Source organism: Heliangelus exortis, chromosome 19 (genome assembly GCF_036169615.1).
Source record: "Heliangelus exortis chromosome 19, bHelExo1.hap1, whole genome shotgun sequence".
In the NCBI taxonomy this organism is placed as follows: domain Eukaryota; kingdom Metazoa; phylum Chordata; class Aves; order Apodiformes; family Trochilidae; genus Heliangelus; species Heliangelus exortis.
The window spans coordinates 13819072-13847006 of NC_092440.1; the positions used below are offsets into that span (position 1 = coordinate 13819072).

The 27935-nt window shown below is 38.1% G+C and overlaps 1 protein-coding gene and 1 long non-coding RNA gene across 4 annotated transcripts in view; one reads left to right on the top strand and one right to left on the bottom strand.

Moving 5' to 3' along the window:
• Positions 1-2748: 2748 nt before the first annotated feature.
• Positions 2749-27935, bottom strand: part of KREMEN1 (kringle containing transmembrane protein 1) — a 30663-nt gene continuing 5476 nt past the window's right edge. The window contains exons 2-11 of one of the 3 annotated variants that reach the window (XM_071762818.1): positions 24247-24409; positions 20513-20604; positions 14671-14795; positions 14035-14188; positions 12056-12388; positions 11911-11943; positions 11300-11458; positions 9406-9490; positions 7340-7526; positions 2749-6186 (exon numbers count right to left, since the gene is read on the bottom strand). In XM_071762818.1, coding sequence (XP_071618919.1) covers positions 7364-7526; positions 9406-9490; positions 11300-11458; positions 11911-11943; positions 12056-12388; positions 14035-14188; positions 14671-14795; positions 20513-20604; positions 24247-24409 — 1307 coding nt within the window. In that variant the 3' untranslated portion in view covers positions 2749-6186; positions 7340-7363. Of the gene's footprint in view, positions 7527-9405; positions 9491-11299; positions 11459-11910; positions 11944-12055; positions 12389-14034; positions 14189-14670; positions 14796-20512; positions 20605-24246; positions 24410-27935 lie in introns of all 3 variants that reach the window. The other 2 variants (XM_071762819.1, XM_071762817.1) reach the window with 2 other exon arrangements.
• LOC139804964 (uncharacterized) lies at positions 17558-27447 on the top strand. The gene is made up of 3 exons (XR_011729624.1): positions 17558-19850; positions 22796-22967; positions 27240-27447. It is a non-coding gene; the product is annotated as an uncharacterized lncRNA (long non-coding RNA).

A 27935-nucleotide genomic window follows, 5' to 3' on the forward strand; every position in this document is an offset into this window, starting at 1 on the left:
GTTTTCTTGTGAGGAAAACAGTGAGGTGATTGTGCTCTTAAGAACAGGACATAACTATACCCTAGCTGTCCCACAACATAATCAGTGAGCCTATACTGTCTTTGAGACAGACAATTGTGAGCTGTTGACTGATTTTGAATGTAGTGCTTAGTTTAGAGTGTGTGTGGAGGAGTGGGGTCTAAGGGTATTCTGCCCTTTTTCTTTTTTTTTTTTCCTTCTTTTTTTTTCTTTTTTTCCTTCTTTTTTCCTTCTTTTTTCCTTCTTTTTTCCTTCTTTTTTCCTTCTTTTTTCCTTCTTTTTTCCTTCTTTTTTCCTTCTTTTTTCCTTCTTTTTTCCTTCTTTTTTCCTTCTTTTTTCCTTCTTTTTTCCTTCTTTTTTCCTTCTTTTTTCCTTCTTTTTTCCTTCTTTTTTCCTTCTTTTTTCCTTCTTTTTTCCTTCTTTTTTCCTTCTTTTTTCCTTCTTTTTTCTTTTTTTTTTTTCTTTTTTTTTTCTTTTTTTTTTTCTTTTTCTTTTTTTTTTTTTTTTTTTTCTTTCTTTTTTTTTCTTTTTTTTTCTTTCTTTTTTTTTCTTTTTTTTTCTTTCTTTTTTTTTCTTTCTTTTCCCCCTTTTCCCCCTCTTCCCCCCCTCTTCCCCCCCTCTTCCCCCCCTCTTCCCCCCCTCTTCCCCCCCTCTTCCCCCCCTTTTCCCCCCCTTTTCCCCCCCTCTTCCCCCCCTCTTCCCCCCCTCTTCCCCCCCTCTTCCCCCCCTCTTCCCCCTTTTCCCCCTTTTCCCCCCTTTTCCCCCCTTTTCCCCCTTTTCCCCCTTTTCCCCCTTTTCCCCCTTTTCCCCCTTTTCCCCCCTTTCCCCCTTTTCCCCCTTTTCCCCCTTTTCCCCCTTTTCCCCCTTTTCCCCCCTTTCCCCCCTTTCCCCCCTTTCCCCCCTTTCCCCCCTTTCCCCCCGTTTCCCCCCGTTTCCCCCCGTTTCCCCCCGTTTCCCCCTTTTCCCCCTTTTCCCCCTTTTCCCCCTTTTCCCCCTTTTCCCCCTTTTCCCCCTTTTCCCCCTTTTCCCCCTTTTTCCCCCTTTTCCCCCTTTTTTCCCTTTTTTCCCTTTTTTCCCTTTTTTCCCTTTTTTCCCTTTTTTCCCTTTTTCCCTTTTTTTCCCTTTTTTCCCCTTTTTCCCCTTTTTCCCCTTTTCCCCCTTTTTCCCCTTTTTTCCCCTTTTTTCCCCTTTTTTCCCCTTTTTTCCCTTTTTTTCCCTTTTTTCCCTTTTTTCCCTTTTTTCCCTTTTTTTCCCTTTTTTTCCCTTTTTTCCCCTTTTTTCCCCTTTTTTCCCCTTTTTTCCCCTTTTTTCCCCTTTTTTCCCCTTTTTTCCCCTTTTTTCCCCTTTTTTCCCCTTTTTTCCCCTTTTTTCCCCTTTTTTCCCCTTTTTTCCCTTTTTTTCCTTTTTTTCCCTTTTTTTCCCTTTTTTTCCCTTTTTTTCCCTTTTTTTCCCTTTTTTTCCCTTTTTTTCCCTTTTTTTCCCTTTTTTTCCCGTGACTAAATGTAACCATTTTGTATCAGAAATTCATACTTTGATATTTGGCAGACTCTTTTTGGTTTTTTCACTGTTGAGGTTCAATAGTTAAAGAACAAATTTGTGGCAAAATGAAAATGAGTCCTGTGGGTACCATAACCCTGCATGGAACCTCCATATAGTAAAATAAGAAAGCAGTAGCAGACTATTTCTAACGAGACTGTGTATTATGCTAACACTTGGTGTTTCTGTAACACTATCACATTTTTGCTGTAGCAGTACTGGGTGCATCTGTCAAATCCTGTGACAGCTGTTAGGTAACATCGGTTGTTACTTAGGTCGTGTGAAGAGTAAAGTCTCTTTAAAAGGCTGTTCAAGCTCATACTGTGTGGAGCCAGCTTGGCCTGTCTTTGGACAGGGAGAGAACAGCATACCTGAAACCAGATACTTGATCTGTCAAAGGAAGCACTCTGCTTAAACACTTCATAGAAAAGTGACTTTTCAGAATAGAGAATACATTTCCCTGGTGAGGAATTAAACTGTTGCCTAGGAAACAACAAAAAAAGGGCAACAGTTCCCAGAATAAACACATAAGAGGATTCTTCACTGCATGAATGGTAAGAAAGGAGAGCAGTTACCTTCCCTGTGTAAGGGAAGGCTGATCCCCTGTTACCATGCTGTTTCTAAAAGAATGAGAGTTTGAGACCTGATGTGGAAAACTGAGACTGGTAACTGACACTGATATTCAGATGTTTACATAAATGTAGCTGAGGATTTCTTCAAGGAAGTGTGGCATTATTTTGGTCAGAAGGAGGAATTAATGAAAAATGAACCTCACAAAGTCGGAAGAGCATTACATATTGCTGCAACTTGTAGAGAAAAAAGTGAAAGAATTGTTATAGTTATTCCTAACACATTTGAATCAAACATGTAAACTGAAAAGTTCTATTTGCTGTTACTTCAAAAATTGTTTCTCAGAGTGGTAACATAATTTCCATATGTAATAATTCTCAGCATTTTCAGCTCAAGCATTCTCTTCTAAACTCCACAGCAAACAATGCTGCTGTAATCAGCTGGTGAACTATAGTGTTTTCTTTATTGAAGTATTACTACTGCCTCCTTTATTCAATGCTTGTCTACACTTTAGCAATACTAACTGAACCCCTCTTGCAAAAATTCATTGTATTTATTTTTTAGTAATTATTAGTTACAGCCATTTGTGGAATGAAAGATGACTACATGTAAACACAGCACATATTTCAGTGTTGAGTCATTTCAAATTGGATTTATTCAGTTTTGTCAGTATTATTTCGTTCATGTGATAGCTTTGGATTTACAGTAAGTTGAGACCACAGTTCAGAATGCCATATTTCATCCCAAAACACAGGTGGCTCAGTAAAGCTGAGAAACACTTTTTATGCAGCTCATTCTATCTGCTGGGGGATATGTTGTTATAGAAAAAATTGCCTGAAATTTTATTTTTAACTCTCAAGATCTCAAGGTAGTGGAATAAGGTGGTTTGTACATGTGTAGAATTATATTCAAGTGAAACTATCATTGGACTGTATTTCATTGGAAGATTGTGAAATACCATTGCTACAAGGTATTAAGAACCAGTTGGACAAGTATTTGTCAGGAGTTGTTTTTGTAGTTCACCCTTCCTTTAGGCAAAGTGGTGCACCTGAAAAATCTGTTGGCAGTCCTTCCCACTGCCACAGAAGGCATATTAAGCAGATGAAACTGGAATAGTTAGTCATCCTCATTCAGTGGCAGCCATGTGTCTGCTGATGTGTTTGGCCTGTAGTCGTCTAGGCTGCAGATTCAGTACAGTTTACAGGGCTATCTAAAAATCTCCCATTTACACTACTGCCAGGGGAGCTTGGAATATAGACTACAGTTTTGCAGTACAACTGGATTGTCTGCCTAAGCAGTGTGATAAACCTCAACATTGTTCTGGCTACAGAAAATCTGTCAGAAACAAGCCCTAAAAAAGGAAACCTTAATGGTTGATAGGAAAAGCAGCTGTTGTGGTTGTTAAAATAGTCCTGAGAGGATAAAGACATGAATTTTCAGGATCTGATGAACTGCCTAATACTACTACAAGCTAGAAATGAGATGCAAAAGAGGAAAATGTGTCTTAGAGAGACTGTTTTGTCAGCATCTATTGTGCCCCAAAACTGAGTCTGAGTTACTCTCTATCACTGCTCTTTTATCATATATACCAATGATTTTTTTTTTTGTGGTTATAATATATAGAAAATTTATTTTCCCTAGAGTGTAAACTAACATAATTTCTTCCTATAAAAGGCTAACAAGATACAAGCATAGTATGCTGTGTTAAATAAGCATTTCCTATACATTTACAAATATATTACTATGATAACATATGACACATCTTAAATAACAATCTCTATTCCCACACCCAATAATATAAAGACAAAAATATGTATAAAATAATTTACTCATCAAACTAAACTAGTTTTAAACATTTATTTTGAATTAGGGAGGTTGCGTCTTCAGCTGGCCCCCTTCCACCTGAGGTCTGCACACACTGCAGGCTATTGGTAGCTGACATGCTGCATTAAGTAAGGAGGCGGTTTCATAAATTGCCACAGCGGCAGTGCCAGCACAAGTAGTCACTGCCCCTGCTTCAGAGACAGACAGATATCTGTTTTCTACAGCTTATTGTCCACTTAGCTGTGTTAGCTCACCTCTCTCTCTGCAGTCCCCCAGTAAACAAGATCAGAGGACTCTGTTAAAAGTAACTCAGGGAAGAAAAAGCGATGGTAGTTTTTAACCTGATCAGTTTATTGCACCGCCACACAGCCAATTGTACCAACATAACAGAGTGATGAGAGGGTGCAGAGCAGGGGCTGGAATGCATGTGTGTGAGGAGGCAGCTCCTCATGACACTTTTGTTGTCAAAACACTTGCTTTTGACATTGGCCACAATGTCACATTTGCAGCATATCCAGCCTGTTGAGTGAACTACAAGGATGGAGGTCAGAAGGCCATTCAGATACAATTCAAAACAAATTCTTCTGCAGTTATTTTCAATTGGTTGAAGAAAACTCAGTAAACACTACCATCCTGAGATTTCCATGCCCTCCAGCTGCCAGCACTCAGCTGCTAGTGTCCTAGGGGTGTTTCTATATGCTGATTCATGTGGGATTACAACAGTTGTGCATGTCAGACCCTTCTTCTTTCTCTCCCCAAACCCTTACAGCAAAGATCCTAAGTGCTACATTAATAGATACCATATATGTTGGCCATATACCACTACGCCACTGCAGTGTTTGCACTAGTGGTATGAGTGACCATACCACATTATGAAAAAAACCACCACAGAGATATACCTACACCTTTATGGTCTCAGGCTTGTATAGTAAGAAGTGCTATTTAAGGGACCCTGTCCATACATCTCTACCTGTTGCTTTTCTTCTTCAGTAAAGAATTTAGTTTCACTATAAAATTAGAGAAAGGCCATGACAAAAAACAACAAAAAAGAGTGATGCTACTGATGCAAAATCTAGAGAATTTAGAAACAGATTTTCAGTTTAGAATTTTTTCCTTCTTCAGTAGGCAGAAATCAGTCATGGGATGCTCCTGATGTTTTTTTCAGTTTATGAGCATTAGCCAAGTGCTTTATGAATGTCCCTTTGATTATGTATGTTTAACTGCTCAAAAACATTTGATACAGCAAGCAAACAAAGCTCCATCACAATATGCATCGTAATTTAAGGATCTAGTTTTACACCCTGACTCTGTCACTGTTTTTGAATAGTGAACTGTATTAAGCAGGCTTAAGAAGCCTGCTTAATTTGTTAATATGATTTGCTACAAATATGTGAGGTACACACCTTCCCTACACAGCATGAACCCGTTAAAAAGGCAATTTAAAATTTTTTGTTGGATCTGAAAGAGATACATTTTGGTCAAACCTGATGACATGTAAGATATAACCAGCATATTTTACAACTCTTCTTGCGCTGCTGTTAGATGATACTGTAATTATCCTTTCCTGTACTCTTTCCAGCAGAAAGTACTAGATGTTCCCATGAAAATAAATTTTTGATATAAACAATTTCATAATTGCAGGTTTACTAAAGTCTTGTTTCTATTAAGCATTTATTGTGGTATTCAGCTGTCTCTGGCATTCAGCTGTGGTAGATAAATAGAGCTGGAATGAATTTAATTCAGGTAAAAGACGATCTATAGTGACAAGTAAGGCACAGTATTTGATTGTTTAACTCTTAGATGCCCTATTTTTTTAAAGGAAATTTATAGACCTCATCAAGGTGGTAGTAGTTATGTTAAAAACAGAAGGGCAGATGCTATAATGAATTTAAACTCGGTGACAATTTTCTTACTTTTCTTAAGTTGTCTTTTGCAGATACACAATAATTGTTTTCTGCGAGTCTGGTATACACAGACCACTGGTGTATGTCTAAATTGATATTTATTCCTTTTATTTTAACTGGAATTACTGTTACTTTGGTGGCTCTCACTGCATTACCTCTAACTTAGTTTAAGGACCTGCTCACTCAGTAAACTTTTCCAGTCAATTTATCTGACTTCTGTATTGTCAGTTTTTCCCAAATATCTTGCTGGTCTTGACTTGCTGAGGATGACAGACTCACTGTTGATCCCTGGTGGTGGGATGAAAAATCTGAGCATTGTGGGTGGACAGATATTCTACCAAAGAGAAAAAAATAGTTATTGCTATCTGTTGCAAGTGAAGAGAAATTATTTGAGAGATCAGAAACCCACTGATGTTTTAGTTCTTTGGCAATTAAGGGTGTTCATGTTAAAAATGCAGTTCACTTTAATTTTGCAGACTAGGAGGCACTTTTTCTTCTCACAGGTTAAGTATTAAGGCAATTGCTACATGAGTGTTCAGATGAGCAGCCTGGCACAGGTGAGTTGTTGACAACAGGCTACAACTTTGTAAATAGTTTAGGCTGCTGAGATCAGTATCTTCAACTTCAGAGTAAGAATTTGTGTTAATCAGCCTCACTGAAAAATTCAGTAGATTTACAATTTCTTTGGACAACTCTTTAAGATGCCCTAACCTTACATCCAGAATGAAAGCACAACTTCAGACTGGAGAGCACTGATTTTTTTAAAGGATTGCTATGAAAACAAACAAAATAGCTACTATCATCAGTGATGGATGGGTCAGACATGGTAATTTAAAAAGCTTCAGTGCTCAAATGCAGACCTTGACCTGGTGAGCATTACTCCCATCAAAACTCACATTTGCAGCTGAAAGTCCATAGAGCATTTTCCTCCTGAATTTGATTATTTGTAGCTGTACACCTCTGCTTCTAGAAACAAAATGCAGAAACAGCAGAGGACCAGGCAACCAAGCTGATAGTTTCTCAATGTCTTTGACTCCCATTTTACTGTAAAGTACTATCTAGAAATGTTTACATTGAGGCAAATAAGCTCTGTTTGTTGTGGCAGCTGAACAGTTACCAGTATCCACCTATCTTCAGCCTTGAGAATAAAAGGACTAAAGTAGCCTGATATAATACAGTGATGCAGGAAATTAGGATGAAGCCCTTAACCTTCAGATATTAATTCAATTACTTCTGGTGGGGCATTTTGAATTTTATAGATTTTTACATGTCTTTCAAGTGCACTGGCTTAAGGGCAGTAACTAAAAGCAATACAGATTTGATGAGCACCAGATACTTCAAAACTCTTGCCACAATTAAATCTGTTAGCATTGGTGTACCCAAGGGAACAGCAGATAAGCAAAGTCACTCAAGGGCCTTTAGAAATAGACTTTTTTGAAAAATAGTAGGAGATTGGAAGGAAAACAGAAGGATTATTCCCAAGTCACCTGGATATTAAGATGACTGATTCTTCAGTTTCCCACTAGTGGGTTGCAGTCATCTTGTTGACTTCGAAGCTTTTTCTTGAAGATAGATATTGATGTGGATGGCTGGTAAAATATACTCCAGATCTCACCAGCAGTAGTAACCTCACTGGAGTCTTCTGTTTCAGTTACTGATGGTATCTGATGGGATCTAGGAAACAAACATTAATATTAACAAACAAATGTTAATTAACTGCAAGTGTTAATGTGCTTGGGAAGCTGCTATGATTAGTATGTCTGCATTACTGCTACACTGGTATTGCTAGCAGCTTCCACTTCTTCTGTGACACCTTTTCTTCATACGTCTTGCTCAGTTATGTGGCATTTTGAGTGTTTGTTGGTTGTTTCTTGGCCAAATGAGATGTTGGGCATTCTATTGCTAGAATAATTGCTAGCCTAATGAAAGCTGTGACATTAAGCTAAGAAGTCTGAACATACTCCGTTACTAACCGCTAGAAATATAAATTACTTTCCTTGTCTGTATAAGCCTGTTTGTGATATGTAAATACAATATGCAACATTCATGATCTGTTGATAACTTACCCATCATTTTATTCAATGAGTGTCTATCTATAGGACATAAAATTTACTTGATATAAGTGTAGAGAAATCTAGTAATAAACTATGCTTATTTTAATAGGCAAAACCCAATTAAACAGGCTAAATGCTACACCATAATACAAATTTTCTTTTCTTGTGATTATTTTGTAAACGGTTTTCAGTATTTCACAGAATCACACAGGATCAGCCAGGTTGGAAAGGACCTGAGATCATCAAGTTCAACCATTAATCCACTACCACCCTGGTTACCAGACCATGGCACTGAGTGCCACATCACTCTCTTTTTAAAAATGGGACGGAGAATCCACCCCCTCCCTGGGCAGCCCATTCCAATGCCTGATCACCCTCTCTGTAAACAATTTTTTCCTAATATCCAACCTAAACCTCCCCTGGCATAGCTTAAGCCTATGCCCTCTTGTCTTACTGATAGCTGCCTGGGAGAAGGGGCCAGCCCCCTCCCCCCCCCCCCCCCAGCTCCAACCTCCTTTCAGGGAGTTGTAGAGAGTGATGAGGTCTCCCCTGAGCCTCCTCTTCTCCAGACTAAACACCCCCAGCTCCCTCAGCCCTTCCGCATAGGACTTGTGCTGGATCCCTTCACAGCCTCATTGCTCTTCTCTGGACCTGCTCCAGCACCTCAATCTCCTTCCTGAACTGAGGGGCCCAGAATTGGACACAGGACTCAAGGTGTGGCCTCACCAAAGCTGAGTACAGGGGCAGAATCCCTTCCCTGGACCTGCTGGCCACACTGTTCCTGAGCCATCCCAGGATGCCATTGGCCACCTGGGCACACTGCTGACTCATGTTCAACTTCCTGTCAATTCAAACTCCCAAGTCCCTCTCTGTCTGGCTGCTCTCCAACCACTCTGTGCCCAGCCTGGAGCTCCCCATGGGATTGTTGTGGCCAAAGTGCAGGACCCAGCACTTGGCCTTGTTGAACTTCAGCCCACTAGAATTGGCCCAACTCTGCAGTCTGTCCAGGTCCCTCTGCAGAGCCCCCCTATCTTCCAGCTGACTGACACTCCCCCCCCCAACTTAGTTAATTAACTTAATTTCAGTAACTTAAAGTAGGTATCAACTAGCCTATATCTAACTTTTTTTCTCAGTTCCCAAAACTGGGGTGAGGTTTTAATTTTTTTCCTGTGAAGTATTACCACATTGGATATCTGATTATACTTTCCTTTTTGCTCTATAACATCACTCAGTATGAGAAACCTTTTTGTTCCTTAAAATACAAATCTTGTCAAAACAAGACCAAAACAGATATTCTAGCAGTACATGTGGTATCATAATGGACTGGAAAGTTTAAAAATTTAGTTATTTGGTATCTTTTATGAAGGTATAAAATATGTAATGTGTACCTTGGTTTTGAATATGAACAGTATGACAGTATCAGAAGGCAGAGAAATGAACTGCATTTGGTACAGAGCTAAGATGTCAATACTCCTGTGACAGCTTTGCTCCATACTCACCTCACGGTTATGTGAAGAAATATCTTTGCTATTATGGCTGTAACACTTAAGATGAGCAGTGCTATTAGACTATATATTGTCCACTCTGAAAAAGAAGAGAGAGGAGAAGCTCTCAGTATGTTCATTTACCTAATTTTTTTTGTGATAGAATATTGCACAAAAGAATCACATAGCCTTCTGATGCTTTATTCCACAATGTAATTTGAAAATGCCTTAAAGTGTTTCCTGAAAAGACTGGCAGAAACTGTGTAACTGAGTCAGACCTTTTTCTTTTTCTTTTTTTTTTTTTGCATGTAGGACCGCTCCCTATAAAATAGAAGGTTGGGAAAATCCAAATCTAATATGAGTAAAATTATCTAACTAGCATCTAGGAAAGGATAAAGGAACTCAGAGGAAAATCTAAAAGCAGACTAAACAACATATGAGAATATATGCTACCAGTAGTAACTATATTTGTAAGGAGATGGCCTAGTTTTCTCTCACTAATTAAGTAATCACTAAGTGTGGTTTGTTGTTTGGGGTTTTTTTTCCTATAAATCTACTGAGACAGGTGATAAGTATTTGGGGTCTGCTATTTTACAGCCTTCGACTGAAGGCTCATGGTCATTGTATTTTACATTTCAAGTTAGTTCTGGTTGCACCAGAACCTCAAGCAAGATTTAAAGAACAGCTTGATACATTGCAACATTTGAGCTATTTAAGAGATCTGGCTTGAGGGGAGTTGATTTCTAAATTACTAGATGACCTTTTCCTTGGCACTTCCATAATCTTGCAGTGGGATGTTACAGTATGTCCAGGGAGGAAAGAGGATGTCACTAGAGTGTAACTCCAACATATTTAGCACACAAGAACCTTGACTTACTAGAACTGAATAAGGGCTGTCACTTTCATGAGTCCTCAAGCTCAAAGGAGCAAAAACCAGGAAGTGTAAATTTCTTCCCACTCAGTGCCCCTTCCTCAAAGCACTGACTGCTCATGGTGATTTTTAACAGTATTTTCATAACTACGTAAAATCCAAGGGTGCAGTTCCATCCTTGGTCAACATGCCCAAGCTAGTTTAAAACTAGGCAGCTTAGGTGCAGCTGTGGTAACTCAGGCAATAGCCTGGGCCTAGTGCCAGAATATCTGTGCAGAATCCTATGCATGTTCTGAAACGTGTCTAGGCTGGGCATAGGCAGCTCACGTGCAGCCATGTCCTTACACTTCAGATTTGGTTTCAGGACTACAGAACTATGAGAGTGTCCATTGTGTCATCAAGGCACAGCTTGCACATACATAAAAGCAGATGCTGAGGGTATTTAAAGGTAAGAGAGACCAATAGTGATTTTCATCAGGAGTGCATTTCCAGTCCTCAATTATTTACCACTCAACAATATCCGGAATTAGGTGGTCTTGAAGGTGTCATAGACATATGACATTCTCAGTGGCATCTTCCCTGGACCCATTAACTTGCTTCATCCTTGTCTAGCCCTCCTTATATTATTGCTGTAGCTTTTGTGAATAGGGATAAGAGGGATGCACCCAACACTGAGGTTTTCATTCAGGTTCTTCCAGACTTTACAAAAGCCTGCTCTGTTTTTTCCATCACTTTTTGCCACCTCTGTGGTTTGCACAGGTCACTGAAGCTGACTCTAGCAAGGAGGCTGCTCTTACTCACATTGTATTCTGGTGTGCTTTCATTCTCACTATCTTCACATTACCTCAAATTATTTTTCTACTTTGAAAAGAAATGATAGAAGCACTGTTAAGGATGATTAGACTAAATGAAAGTTCATCTGTCAGTAAGAGGCATAGTGGATTAGATATTGTGCAAGATGAAGCAAAGGAAATAGTGACTCTAGATTGTGCCTTGGCAAAATGTTTTTCCTGTTTCCACACTGTCATGTAGTATTACCAGGCATGGAGCTACTGGGATGACTTGGGCTGGTTGTGATGACATAAAGTATCTTTGATGACCGGGCTGCATTGATGCTGAGATTTGCTTGTTCATTTATCTTCTCTGAATGTGTCTGATTTATTGGAATCTTGTTTTGATGCACATTATCCTTCACAGCTGAAAACACAAGAGTATGATTATAACAACAGTTTCTAAACAGGTATCATTGAACTTCATTTTGTGCTTTTAAACAGACATGTGCTGCTCTCTGGTTTACTTAAGAGAATTTTCATAATCAAATTGTGCCTGATGTCAGAAAAAGCTTGCACTTTTCCAAGCTGGGTTCTTAGAATGTTTCTGGAAACTCTTTGTTCATCATAACAGTAGGTACAATTCATGGATTAAAATGATTTCTGTTGATGATGTTCCATCTGAGTGGAACAGACTGTTGAAAAGAGCCAAAATAGACCACAGTTCAGATGGACTACTGTTTTTTTGTTTTGTTTCAGCTTTGTCGTTTTCCAGTCTAGGAAAAGCAGGACTGATTTTTTTTAAATTTAAATTTTGTTGTTTATGTCATAGCTGACTGCAGTGTTACAAATTAAGAGGCATTTTAGTGAAGCTTTTACCCACTGGGCAGTGGCAACAAGATAGATGAACACCTGTAAACACAGAAGTTAAAATATTAGCTTTTTTGCCACTTCAGAAATCTTTTGTGTTACTTAAATGCTTTAATGGCTCATTGAAAGGCAGAAAGAACAGTTAGCCTCTTACCGCTATATCTGACAGCAAATCCCTGGGCTTGGTTAATTTCATCTGAGAAAAAGTACAGAATGACAAAATCCAAAGAGATGTTAAAGGAGTGGGGAGGCCGGTTCTTGCCATTAAAACGAGCGAGAACATGATAGGTATAGCCATCCAGCAGTTCCACCATATCTGTAGAATCTTTGATTTCAAAAAGGGCAAAGCTGAAGTGGATTTGAGATGCTCCTGGAACTTGTATGGTCCAGTAACAGACTTTGCCTGTCCCGTATGTGTCAGGAAAATCTGGGGAATAGATCACAGCTGTAGCAGAAGTATAATTCCCTCCACAGGCACCAATAAGGGCTATGAAAAGGAAAGGGGAAAAATTAAAAAAAATGAGATTATATGTTCATTATGCACAGCTTTAGCACACTCTGTAGCACAGCCTTGCTACCTCAGCAGAATACAGTCTTTTGGACTGGTACTCTTTGCCTTCCCTAGCAATGGGAGCACAGCTATTACATCACATTTGCTTGGGATACACTCATTCTCTCTCATTATTCCGAAACCTATGTATCAAGGTTGAAAACTATCCTTTGCCCTTGTATGTAATCATTGCATCCTTTCCCATACTTCCAGCATTGCCCCAGGGTAGAATGGAGATGCTTTCCCTTCTCCTTATTTCCTTCTAGAGATGGCAGAGTTCTGTTTCGTGGGTCTGACTGTTAGACCTTTAGGTTATGACAGCACATAAACACATAAGATTAACAGACTATGTGCATGTGTACAGAGATTGGGGTGAAGATTCTGGGGATATGGCCTGATCTGGAAAAGAGGATTGAGGTGAAAAGGTGTTGTTCATCAGAAGAAGAAAATAGGTGACAGTTACTTGGGTGGCCTCTCTTGCCTGGCCATAGCTCTCTCCCTTGGTGTTTACCAGAAAAGACAGTGAAGGTTCTCAGGGTACCATCTTGCTGAATGTTCAGTCATTCCAGAATAGGAAATCTAGGGGAAATCTTTACCCTCTGAGGACCAGGAAGCCAAGAGCAGAAGGAAGGAGAGGATGCTGCACTGTGAAGCAACATGCTATATGAACACTGAAAGCAACCTGCAACTCCAGTGTTTCTTTTCGTATCTTGGTAACAATCCGGAAGTGAGCAGTGTGACTAAGTCCTGTCTCATATAAAATGTCTTTCTGTCTCAATAGCTGTGGACCAGAGTTTTAGACTAATGAGATGGAAAGCTTGGTTGTATGTTCAGAAGATAAAAATGATGCCACTTTTAGTTCCAAAAAGTCTATAATTTGACTTAACTTCTGCATCAGAGGCAGCTGAGATCTGAGAATCAATGAAGTATCAGTGCATACTCTGAACTTTTCCAGTACTCTTGGTTATACTAGAGGCCTGCACTGCAGCCAGACAGTTGAGTACTCATACCATCCACCTGTGAAGGTAACCAGGTGGCACTGGTCACAATAGCAACTTGTTTGTACTTTTGTGGTACGCTCTTTTCCTGACACAGTTCTATGATGCTGCTTTGTCTTGTGTTAGACAAGACTGCATTATAGCAAGTCTTGTCTGCTGTAATAAAAAAACCAAAGTTGGTGTAGACTGAAATTTTATTTGAGGTGCCTTGCTTAATGATATATCTGCTCTCTGGTAAGATTAGTTCTGAAGGAGTATTTCCGTGACATGCTATTTGTGACAGCCGAGTTAGTACAATTTGTGGGGAAGTAAGAGACAATGTCTGGAGCATGACTCAGTTGCCTAAGCAGGCATAATTTCTTGGAAGAGCAATTTCACATTACTAGTGGATGTGAGTTTTATACAGAAATGGAAAGGAGCTTTATTTTATGCAGAAATAGAATGCAACTTTATTTTAAAAGTAGATTTAGGTGTTTTGCTGGTTTGTGTGCAACAGTTCTCATTGCATTTAAATCCTTTTTTCGTAATTTGCTCGATACTTGGGGCCTCTCCTGTGGGAAAAACTGAGCCTGTTTCAATACTTACTGTCAAAAAGAATGACTCTGCCATCCCCACCACAAGGCTGAGTATGGTCTCCAAAGCAAACACTGTTGCATTCCGTACTGGCTGCCTCTCCATATCTCCAGTAGTCAGGATTATTTCCACAGAAACAAGCATAACCTGATTCCATGCCTGCAAACTTTGACAGCAAAGATGCATAAGGAAGGGAGGGGTAATATTTAAAGGAGTGTCAGCAGGAGGTTGTATCAGCAAGAAAGCTGGCAGCAGAATATTTGTATTATGGAGAAGTATTGTTAGTCACAGGTCCTACCACCAGCTGTTTTTCTTTAAGTTACCAGGATGCTTCTAAAGACTATCAAGAAAGATGGAATAGGGGGCAAATTAGGGCACCCTAATACTCACAACTGTAGGTAAGCAACCCTATTTTCTCCTGGCATCCTGGCATTATTAACTGGTTGTTTGCCCAGATAGCTCTGGATGCAGAGAGGGATAGATCCCCTGGAGTGGAAGTGAGGCCTCAGACCCACTGGGTTAAAAAAAAAAAAAAAAAAAAAAAAGGGGGGGGGGGAGGGGAGAGGGTGTTAGGAGAAATACAATAGCTCCAGGCATATTGACATCTTTTGTCTTTTAAAAAAAACCTGTATATGTATGTCAAATCACCTTAAACTGCTGGCTTCGGCAGGAACTTATGCATGTTTGGATAGTGAGTTTATTGGAGGTCTCACTGGTGCCAGTCAGAGGTGGTGGCTCTCCGTGGTCCTTGTAACACCCTAGATTCCCCGGCACTAGCAAGAAAAACAAACAAGTTTTACAAGTTTAACAAGCATGTTAAAGCTGTGCCTGGAAACACACAAAACACAGACCGCTTTGTGCACTACCACGTTACTAAGCATCTCTCTTAATATTCTTGTCTTGATTTTGTAATTTGAGAAATGTTACTCTGTGCTAGATCCTCATTGCATTTTCCACATGCTAAGGGATAAATGACTGGTGGTGAAATGGTATCATATCTTCTGAGCAATATACTGGCAATACTCTGTAGATTGTTTCTGTAAGCTGCAGTAATATAGACAAGCTAAATACCTTAATTTCTCCTGATAGACAATTTTTAAAAAAGACATTAAGTAGGTTCAGAGGTTCTGTGGCTTTTTTGACTACGTTAATGCATATTCTCACTGTGTAAATTAAACTATGTGATTTTTGTCTGATCTTCCAAACAATGAAGTTCTGGAAGTTTTCTAAACAGGATATTTGAGGAAGGGAACTAAAACTTTTTTAGGATGGAGTTTGGCAAGTTTTATGGGAGTGACTATATACTTCCACAGGGGAATTTCCTAATATTTATAATGCATATTCTGATATGAATTCAAAGTTTTATCATGTTTTATGCTTTGTATAAAGAGATGCAAAGTGAGTAATACTATGTTTTTAAAGAAACATCAGTTTATACTGCATTAATACAACATTTCAAAATCACATTCTGAGAGCACAGGAACAGTTTTCCCCCTTCAGTGCATAATTTCTCCTCTGTTTTTGTTTTGTTAAGGTTTTGCACCTTTCATCAAAGCACTGGAATTTAGCCATGACTACTAGATGTGGAGTACAATATATTGTTGTGTTAATGGCATAAAATTATCCCTTTCCTACTTACATCTGCTCACAGACTTGGAATGAAATCTATTATAAGCTCTGTCGTAAGAAAATTTTTATCCTTGTGCCAGACTGATGCAGATTATTATTATTTTTTCCACCTAACCTCCACAGCTCTGTATAATGTGATGTTGCGGAGGACTGTATGCCAGTTTTACTTCATTTATTTCAGTACCCAATAAATTCTAAACTCTCTCTTGGTAGCATCTTTTTACACAGCACTGTTTCAGGTTTCTGACTTACCAACAATATTTTTTTTTTCAGGGAAAATCCTGGATTTAGGGTTTTGCAGCCTCTAATGCCTTAAAAGAATGTGGATTAGCTGTCTTGGGGCTCCTTTTGAAATGGCCATCTCTTTTACAGGTGGCCCTTCATCAAATAACCTGTGTGTTACTAATCCACTATATTATTGTACTTTAACCTAAGTACAATAGGAATGCAACGATGGTTTTTGTACTGAGCAATCTTGTACAGTAGTTCTGAAAGCATTTCTTCACTGGATGCTGGAAGGCCCATTTCTGGGATTTCTTACATATGTCCATGTGCAGCAGCCATTGAAATAATGCCTTGAATTCCTATTTGCCTAATTCTAATGAAGATGGCCTCATTCCTATTCCTTTGGAATATTAAATACTGAGCTTGTAAACTGATATCAACTTGCTGTTAAAATCAGAATCATCCTAACATCTGGAACAGTTAACAGGTCATCTGAAAACTTGCTCCCAGACTTAGGCTGTGTTGCTAGAGGCAGCTTCCTTTATTTGAGGAAGAAGGCTAGTATATCTCTTGGTGACTAGCAAATACATTAGCATGTGTATGATTATACCCCTAAGGAGGATGATTATAGTACTAGAAAGAAGATGGGAAGAAAATTCAAGTATATATATATTTTTTAATAATTAGATAATGTTCCTTCAAATATTGTCTATAAAATAATTTTGTTTTCTAAGAATTACAAAATTAAAATTATAAATGCTTGTATGGAATTATGGCTTTGATATGCCCTGCAGCACTATGCATATAAGTACTGACACTGCGAGTTACAGCCTGATTTAACACACCTGTGGAAATCCCCATTTGCAGCTCCACCCCAGCTGAGTACAGCTGGGTAGATAGTTCTCAGGGAGCTCAGTTTTTTTGTACACGGCATGATTTCACTGCTCTGAAAAAGGTTCCTAGTTAATCAACCTAGCTCATTTTCCTAGGAGACCTGAGATTTCCTAAAAACGCTTTAATTTAGTTTAGTTTCAAGTTTTGAGGGGTTTTTTGTGTTTTGTGGTTTTTTTGGGGGGTTGTTTTGTTTTTTAAATATATTTTCTGGTGAGACCCTTCAACCTGGTCTCTAGGTCATTAGCAGTTTGATGTGTTCCATGCTAAGAAACCAGATAGTAATTGGAAAATTTCTTACATTTTGTAAATAAATCAAGTGTACAATCTGGGTATATCATAAAGCTAGCTAGTCTCTTTGGTGTCCCTTTTTTGTATCTAGCAAAAAAAAATCAGTGTCAGGTGATTGGGAATAAACAGAAGCAGCATCAGTCTAGCCCAGTATTGAACAGTAATTCTCAGTGCCAGTGCCCAGCTCTTCAAATTACTTTGGTATCTGTTTGAACAGACTACATGAGACCAAGGATATATGCTCAGATAAAAGCACTTTAATAGTTCTGTATCGAATATATGATTAAGTGCTCTCCTGAACTGACAAAAACACACACACACAAAATTACTCTTGTACATGCATATGTAAGTTTTGATATGCCAGTTCTTTCTATGGCCACTGATGGTCTGATCCTAACCGTGGCAAAAATGAGGTCATCAATGTTAAGCCATTACTGTTCATGCTGATGAGTGATGTCTTTTACACTCTCTTCACTTGTTTGTAAGTATTTATTCTTTTGTGCAAGCACGCTGTTTTTCTTTTAAGCAGCATCTGACGTAAAGAGGTCCTGGCAAATACCAGAGCTTTGGCATATTACATGTTAATGCTCAGGTTATTTATAAAACATGGAATTCAGCCTTTAGAGCTCAAAGCTATGCTCATCTAGCTGTCTTTTAAGAGTTTCCTAGCTTTTCAGCAATGGTTGTATGCACCAGTATGGCATCTCAGATTTCATGAGCTACTCTCTTTGTTCTTGTGTTGAAATGTACACAACACAAGTCATACGGCCAGGTAAATTGCACAGTTCTGTGTAACTCACTTGGTTCTGCCATATAACTCTTCATCAATATTTCAGTAATAAATTAATTTATTACAAGATCTAAATGGACACAGGAAATATTCCAGTAATGAAATCTGCTTATGGTAAGAGACTCATGGGGGCCATAAACATGGAGAGGAAATTAAGTGGAATAAGAAGTCTTTCTTTCATTTACCTTTAAGGGGTGTAAGTTATTTCCTTTGAATTTCAACCTAATCTCATTAACAAAGAGACCAAAAAAATCTCAGGAATACTTAAAACATTGAAAACAAATGATCTAAAGCACTCAGCTCTGAATTTTTCCATATGAGTTGCACATGTTCTCTCAGGACTCAGTGCTGCCTTCTTGCCTTTTATTTTATGTCCATTTGAGTCTTTTTAGCAGAAAAACCAATAAGAAGAGGAGAGGCAGAAATAGAATGGCTAAGCTCTTACTGGGGTGAGAACCACTGTCTTCTGTGATCGTGCCCATCCATCCTCATCTAACGTTGCCAAATTCTGCACAGCATGTTTACACATGCTGAATGCCAGAACGCATTTCTGAATAAAACATTTAGTGTTACTAATAAATATTACTGAACAGGACACATGATATAATTATGTGAAATCATCACCATAATGAAAAATTCTTCACTGCAGATTCTTTAATGTTACAGTGAATCACTGCATGCAAATCTCTCTAGGCAATCAAGACTCTTCATGTTGTTGGCATTGTTGTGGTATTATGTGGGTATAGTTTATAGGTAAGTTATGCTGCAGCTACTTGTCTTTCCTAGTAGTAAATATAATTATCTAAAAGAAGCTTATATAAGACCTTTTATTTCTTGTCTAAAAATTTCAAATAGGATTTCTTTATGCTACTCCTTTCTTCTTTCATCACAACACTCAGTTTTCTATTACGCACTTCACAAATCAGTTTTGATGGTCTTATGATTTAGCACCATGCTTACTGAAAACAGAAAATCTGGTTCGTTTGTTTGTTTATTTTGCTTGGGTTGTGTCTTTTGTTTTGCTTTTTTTGTTGTTGTTGTTTGTTTGTGGGGTTTTGTTTGTTTTTTTTACTTGCACAGCTTCATAAACCATGAGGTTTGTATTAAAACTTGGATGGGCTTGTAATGTACAGTTTGTTCTAAATTGCTGCAGTTCCTTTTTCTAGTATCCAGTTTCAGTGCAATGCTCGAAGCAGCTGCTACTGGTCAAAAGGACATTTTGTAAATGTAAGTCTGGATTATCTGTGCAAGTAAGTGTCCAAGTTTAAACCCTCTGCTCCCCACCACAGAGAAAATAAGCCAGACTAGTTTTAAAAGGATCCTTTGTGTAGAACAAATGGAGTGGAGAGAATTTGCCTTTCAGCTTTTTTACTGGTGCCATACCCAGAGAATTTGTTAACATCTGTGGTCTTTAAAGAAAATGCAAATTCTTTCATTTTAGACCAAGATAAGTTTCTTAATTTTGAGGGTCATGTTTCCTAAATAGGACCTGGTATATTAGAAAAAATAAGAGTAAGATGTACTCTGAATAATGAGTTTGAGTTCTGAATGATTTTGTGTTACTTAAATTAGACTCTAATCTGTATTTGAGCATAGGTAACAGTCAGGTCACGTGTATGTATTTGTTTGCCCAGCTTGAAGAATCACTTGCTCGCATTAGTAAAAAAACACTGTGGACAGTGTAACAAATAATTTCATATTAATTCTTTTTTTGTTTTGTTTCATTTTCTTAACTTCAAGTAAGAAAACCACTTCTTCCACTTGAAAGGGTGGCTATGAAAGGACAGCTGAAGAATTTGGGAAAGGAAGCAGAGGCATTAGTGATTAAACTTAAAATGTATAGTTATGGTTCCTTGATAACACATGAAACTGAAAATATTTTTTAATTTTTAGGCATATTTTAAATAATGTGATTCTGATGAATTTCTCCTCAAGCATTCAGGAATTAAAATTCTGGAAGATGTTGACAAGAATCATGACAAAAGTACACATTTTAGACAAGGTAAATAATACAACACAGAAAAAACATTAAACATTAGAAGGAAACTTCTAATAATTAATAATAAATTAACAGTTTGTGAATTATCTGTTAGAAAAATCAGAGTTCAGTTTGTGGTTTGACAGCAATGCTACATATATGCACCTGCAAGAATTAGAATTCTAGCCCAGAGCTCCCATATACCTCCCAAAATAGCCATATTTTCCCCCTGTACTCTCATACTGTCTTTATTTGTTCCATGCAATTCTGTGTATAATGTGTTATAAACATTAAACTAATGCCATCCATTTTACAAGCTAATTACAAATGATGGACACATATGTACATTGTAAAAAAAGTAATTAATACTTTTGCTATTGATATTTGTCCTCTAGATTTGAATAAATGAATTACATACTTCTATGGACTCAAAAAACTAGCAGTACTTTTTAATTTTTTAGTATTTCGCATTCTGATATTATTTGTGAATTATATAACCCAGTAACTCTAAAATGAAATTAAATGGAGGAACAATTCAGTAAGCTTGCCATTAATTCTAGAGACCTGATCAAATTACTGCTTAATCTCTAAATGAAAAGAAACTGATTTGCCTTATAGCAGTTGTATGAATGTCAATCTCTGTTCAACAGAGATGCAGGCCTAAAAACATTGCATGGAGCTCTTACTTCGGCAGGATGGAATCTCGCAGTATTTCCAATATATTCCATCCTCATGCTCTGCAATGTAGCACCAGGGGCTGACATCTCCATCAGGGTTTCTGAAAATGAAAAAGAGAGTTAGTAAAAAGTGATAAAATATTTTCAAAAAACCCACATAAAATTAAATCTTATCAAGTTTTCAGTATCATCTATTTTTGCTCCAATACCTATTAAATATTTAAATTGTTGGACTTACCAAGAAAAATGCAAAAGTGGTAAGGAAGTTCTGATTACTTTGGTTATTACCATAAAATGCTATTAATGTCCAAAACACAACATCTTTTTCTTTAAATCTAAAAGGTGCAGAGCTATTTCTGGACAGAACTGAGAGAGAGGAAGAGTTTCATCCCCACATCCTGTGTAGAGGTTTCTTAGAATCCTAAACATGATTTTTGCCTTGGGATGAAATAGTCCAGACTCCAACTTTCTGCATAATGACAAAAATACTAATCCTATGAAGTCCTTCCTTCTGGGAAAGACTGAGGCCTTTTCTTCCCCTTCAGTAAAGCTGAATAAATCTTTTCCAGTGATCTGATATATTGATGGAGAAGGTAATTTCTTACGTGTCTGTGATTAGACTTTGCTATTGTGTAGCATCATTTGCAAAAATTGTTATTTTGGACAGGCAAGTTGAAATGTGACCTTTTTTTTTGTCACCAGGACCAACTGCAGTCTTCTTACCATGTACATTGGTATGAATTTTATTAATGAGACCTCCCTGCACAGAAGTGTTGGTTCAGCTGCACGTTGTCATTTGAGCATATTAACAACTCTTTGTGGGAGATCCAATTTTAGAACTTTTGGGGATGCTTTTTTTGTCAAATAACAGAATGCTGAAGGCAACTGGTGAGCTGAATTCATTTTAGCTAAAATGCTGTTAGTTAAGCTTTCAAACGGACTAGTAAAAGTAGGGGATGATGAAAGCCTAAGACTAGTGTGCTAGGACTTCAGGCATAATGGCAGACCTTCCAGTGGCAAAAGAAAATAGAAGAGTAAAATAAGGAAAGCTTGTATTCAACATAATTTTCCTTGTTTTCAGTTACAGGAAATGATGCGTTTACACCCACATGACAGAAATCAGATGTCTGTAACTGATGCCTTAAAATGCAAGGAAATTGCAGAGAAATGTGATGAGTATCTTTAGAAATCTCCGCCTTCAATCTCACACAGTTAGAAAACAATTAGAGTGTCTTTCAAAATCTCCAAAAACTTTAGCCTGCATAACTTCGTTATGACTGAAATGAGGTTTAGCGGAACATTATGAGGCACTTCCAGCTTGCAGTAAACAAAGTATTCCAACTAAGGACCACCCATGGAGAGATAACATGCTTATGATTAATGCTTTAAGTGTAAAACTAGATTATTCAACTGTTGTCCCCAAAACTTAGCCTCAAAGCAATGCATTATGCCTTTAAAAAGTCTTGTGAGGTATGCATTACCTCAGAGAGCAGATCAACTTGTCCATTGTCACCAAGAAAATGAATGGCAGAAAAAGAGCTAAAACAGTAGTATCTTCACTCCAAAGGCTTTGATGAGATTTGCATGCTATAGATATGCTCTGGTAATCTTAAATCAGTAACTTTCCAAGCATTTTTTCCAACAGAATGTCAAGTTAAAATGGATCTGTGTTAGGATCATCATTTCATACACCTGTGAGAATATTCCTGGGTCAAGTAAAACAGCATAAGGAAGGAAATGGCTGACCTTCTGGTCAAACACTGTCTCAAAGAGGATAATCTAACACCTACCAGACTGAAGTTAGAAAGCTGCATTTGCTTATCATGTAATTTCTCAGGCATACCAGATTACAGGTCCTTACTCCTTTCAACATCAAGTTCTCATTAGCTAAGTGAGACCCTAGTAATTAATTGAACATGTGGCCAAACATTGTTGCTATTCATATTTTTGCATAGCTTGTACATGTTTTCCTTTGTACTAACATAAGTATTAGTCAGAGATGACTGTAGGTGCAGTCTATCTATCACCACAGTGCAGCAATCAAAATGAAGCTCTTGATTCTACTATTTGTATCAGAGATAATGAAGTGGCCACTAGCCTTTTTATAGCTTTGTCTTTGTGTGTGTATGTCATGAGAATTGTTATGTTGGGCTGAGGAAGGCTTTGAGATTGGCATGAAGCGTTTTTGAGTGTTCACATGCTGATCTGACAGTAGACAGCCTGATAGGTTTATTTGGCTTCCAGGCCATTTTCTGAAGAGAATGCCCAATTCCTTTGTGGTTTGTCTTGTAGGCGGTGTATTTTTCTTTGCTTCTGTAAGATGCTGAACTGATTCAAAAGTGCATCAACTCAGACCCTGGCAATAATGCTTCCTTCCTCTATGGCTGAAAACAGAGTCCACTGGCACAACACATTGAAAAGCGTTATTTTGAAGCACTGCTGCAGCCACTGGAAAAGATCCCAAGTAAGTCTTTCTCTTCTCTCTCTTTCATTAATATTCCACTAATGAGAAATATCCTTCTGAGTTATCAAATACCCTGGAAATGCCACTGACTCCTTTCATCAATGCACTCATCTGTTTACTACCTGTTACAAGACCTCTTTTCTCTGTTTTCTTCCTTACTCTCCATTAACTGGCTGGCTCTCACTGTGTCATATTTTCTTGAATGTCTATTTCTGATTAAATATGGGAAAGTTCTTGGATCAAGAACCAGGATGCTGTGCTCATGGCATACCAACTGTGCCGAACTCCTGTATATTAATTTTGTCCTGATTTATATTGCTTGCAGTGAAATTATTTCAACACAAAAGTGGCAAGTTACAGGCTTTTTCCTAGAAAACCAATAACCTGCTAAGTAAAAGCATCTTCCAGGATGACAAAAGGTGTAGTTTGAACCTTCTCATGAACGAGAAACAACAGAGCTTTTCTTGCTGTGTTCCAAGGAACTCAGTTTTTAATCTCTTGGTTTATAGATCTGTTCCCATTATCCAGTAAGACACCACACAAGTTGATATGCTCACCCCAGCTGATGATCACTGTCACTGTTTAAGGAATGTATTTAAGAAGTTATTCCCCACCTATTTCCATTGCAACTATAGATGGTCATAAAAACTTACCTGGTCAATCCTGCAAAGGCAGAACTGCATGTTACAGGCTGAAAAGAGCCTGCAGAGCCTCAACATCTCTGGACATAAGTTATTTGGCTCCTAAATTCTAATCTTCTCATTAAAGTTTCATTGTAACTTCTATCCATAATTGTGGAGGGCTTCTCAGGAAGGCAGGGAAATGAAAGAGGATCTGCTGAGGTTTGAGCTTGTATTTTAACTGCTGATAGTTGAGCTTCTGAACTCAAGAAGCAACTCTAAATCACTGAACAGCTTATGCTCACTGAGAATTTTTAGTGACTACATAACTTTAATTAGCACAAAACTTGGAAATGCGGTGTATAGCGCTGTCAGGCTTATGGGTGAGGATAAAAAATATAATGTTCCAGAGACTCCTACAGACATTCACCACTGCTTCTGTACTTCTGGCTTGAATAAATTTCTTTTATTATCTCCACGTTGTGGATAAGGGTGCAGGTAGATCCAGGGTACTGATTACAGGGTAAAACAAACTGTGTAAGATAACCATGATTCTGACATTCTTCACTGTATGACAGGAAGCCTCCTAATTTTTAGTTAACTATTTTAAGTAACACTGGGTATATAGACAATGGTAGTAGCAATGAGACTCTTCTTACCTGCAGTAGTTATGCTCTCCAAGCCCTCCCTCCCCATTCGGGTATTTCAGAGTATTATAAGGATGCTCAAAGGTCTCATTCCAAAAAAGACAAGGTTTCCCTGCATATTGGGAGGTCTGGTTCTGAGTGCCACGATAGTCAGCCCCATTTGCTGTATAACATTCTGGGAAGAAACAAATGGAAAGGAGAAAGAATGCATGTAGGTTTAGTGTTTTGTTGTTCTTCCTTCATCACCCCATCCCCAAGGTAGCATGTTTTCTTTCACTAACAAGTTTCTTTCATTGCTTTGGCAACTGAAGACTTTGCTGCATCTTATTTCTGACATCTGATCAAATAAGCGTTCATATGCATGGAAAATTTTACCTTTACTAAATGTGAACATTTTTATTAAATTATGTACTGAGATGGTGACAGAGCACAGGAACCATTAGCCTAGAGAGGCTGTGGATTCTCCATGCTTGGAGATATTTAAATGCCATCTGGACACGATCCTGAGCTGCCTGCTTTAGGTGACCATGCTAGAGCAGAGAGGTTGAACAAGATGACATTCAGAGGTCAGCTTCCAACCTCAGCCATTCTGTGATCATCTTCCAGAAATAGTGACTATAATTTGTGTACCATAAATAATTCTATTCTGTTTATAATTAATACTTGGTCACATTTATTTAAAAATATCTGTGCATTTATTTAAAAATATTATTAAACACAACACTCCATAACAGAATTTAAACTGCTGCATTACACTGCTGTAAAATTTTATTTGTAAGGAGTAGCATTACTTGGTAAAGTCACAAATGCTTCCTGCAGGCCAAAAAGCTTTATCTGATGGTATTCTCTATAGAAATCAACTAACAGCTGTTGAGATGTTTGTTCTACTGCCCTGAGGCAGAGTGCTCTGAAGTGGAGTATGCTGATCTCAGGTTTGCAAGCAAGGTACATGTCATTTATTTACAAAACAAGGATGGAAAGACCTGTGTGTCTGAAGTTGGAAAAAAAAAAATCCCCACACGCCCCCACCTTAATCCTGATTTAACAGTACACCTTTTTTGTATTTAAAAATACTGTGGGAGAAGGGAAAATGTACTCTTATAACCATGCCTTTGAAATTATTTTAGTCTAGGCCCACAAATATCAAAATGGCAATTATAATGATTATTTCACAGTTTCATTACGCAGCAGATGAAAGCTGATGGTTCTGTGACTTCACTGTGTATTTTCATGCCTAGGCAAGTTATGATTTCTCCCAAATGGAATTTTGTTGCTGAAGGCACACTGAAAAGGTGTCTGCAGAGCCATTGCTATAGACTGCTCTCATCCATGGACAGAAAGCTATTTATTTTAATAAAAACCAGCTTCTAGTCAGTACTCCTCCTTACTGTAATTTACTTGGCTGCCTCAGCCATGCAGGTGAGCTACATACACTTGAAAATGCAAATTGAGTTTCCAGTATTCAGGCAGCCATCAGTATTTGTATAAACATATGAAAAAAACCCACTTTAAAGTCACCACAATGTCGCAAATTTCTTCACTCCCTCTTGCTTTGCAGTTACCGTAAGTTTTTTCTACATCATAGCTGAAAAATATAAGTTAATGAATTTGGCAGAAAAGAAGGGAAAACATAAACTGGATAAACTATGCACAGTAAAAAGAAGCACTTATGATAAAAGATTAATTAATCCAGAAAACATGTCTATTCAGTGCTATTACTTTTTTTGTTTCTCAATTATAAATGAAAAGCAATATGTACTAACATCTACTCAGAAATGCAAGGAATGCTACAATACCTGAATGGAATCTGGTACACAGACTAAATTGAAGTTAACATCGGGCCAATTTAGGATTTGCTAAGACTAGCCCATGCTTTAACTTGCAACTACCTTTCATTTTCATGTCAGCTTTTTTTTTTTTTTTTTTTTCCCCCAATAGAATTTCTTCAAACTTCTTTGCACCAGTGCTTTAAAGACATTGCACAAAAGGAAGAGTCAGGGCTCTCTTAATTTCTCTTGGCTGTACTTTTTTGTTGTAACTTCTGTGCTGTTCTGCACTGCCAAGATATTTGGAAAAAAATGTGCCAGCTATGTTGTAGTGAGGCTCCCCTGGTGTTATTAGCATCTAGATGTGGAAAGAAGAGGTAGTGATATACTACTGAAATCACTGATTATCCCAGAAAAACTGTAACAAAAACTTTTAAGTTATGGAATTTAGCAGCTGTTAGCAAATGAAATACATACCTTCCTGTGTTACAGGGAATCTGCTAGGAAATTTTGTTTACGTTTAATAGTAATTTTGCTATAGCATTAGAGTGCAATATTTTCAAGTAATATTGGAATTTAAAAATAAGTCCTCACTCCTCTTATCTTGAACGATCAGCTTTGAGATCTGCCGAGATGTTTTATGCAGTTTTCTCCAGAGTTCCTAGTAATACAGATATATCTCTCTGCATATTCATTATCTTAGCAGTAAATAGCTAAATTCTTCTATTTATCACAGTGATTACTGCCCTGTTTTGCTGCACAACAGCCAAGATAATACCTTAGTGATCTGACTCTGGAATTAATATTCCAAATATTGTTGAAGGTGCAAAGGAAATGTTTCATCTGCAGACAGATCACTGCCCTCACTATTTCAAATCTGTAGGCTGTGCTTTAAAGACAAAAGTTCCAAGAGAACATGAAAAAAAGGGGCCTCTGGCCTTTTTCTCATCTTGTACCACTGGTGCAATAATTCTGTGAAAAGATGAGCTTAAAAAAAGTCAAATTTGTCTGCACAAAACTAATTTACAAGAGGTCATCTAAATAGAAAAGAGTGGACTGAACACTACTGCTAGAACTCTTGGTCTTACTCAAATTACCTGATTTACCTTTGGTAGATTAAGGTCATGTAGAAGTCCGTGAGTGCGGCAGAAATAAACCAAACAACAACCATCTCTCCTTTACTGTTCTTGCACCCATTGTATCCAACTGCCTTATGTTGGTTGTTATCTCCTTCTTTAGGCTTCACAAGCCCTTCACTTGGAATCTAACATCAGGACAATGACTCGAGGAAATCAGTACTAGTTCTAGGAATTTCAGCAAAGACTATGGTATACTATGACAGAACTTCCACTGTATCCAAGTCCTGCCTGGGGAGCAAGGACAGCAAGAGAAGAACAGGCATACCGGGGAGGCTAAAGCTGACAGCTTCCTAGAAGGTGAGTGCCTCTATGCTGTTTCTCCTCATGCACCCAAGGCTCATCTTAAACTAGCCTGTCAACCTATATGTAATCACTGGGGTTTTAGACAGTACATGAAGAAAGCTGCGAGCATTCAAATCTTGAAGTCTCTGATGCCCTCTTTTTTAAGATCTTAGTCATCTGGGTTTCAGACATAGTCTGAGGTGGATGCTCGCGTCGAATCCATGATTAAAATCAGTATCTGTGGTGATTTCACTCTGCTAACTGATGGATCCCCTCCTGCTTCTGCTGTTTCATGGGGGTGTCCACAAACAGAATTAATGATAGAACCACTCCAGTGGTTCTAATGAAAAGCTGGATGGTTCCAACAGATCCTGTTCAGGATAATGCTTATGAGCCTTAGTGAGAAAACATGGGGAGCAGTGCACTGTTGGGGCTGTTTTGTTTTCAACACATCAGCTGGAATGGTTAAGAGAAAAAAAAACCCCTCTTTTTTAAAGTGAACACTTACACACGA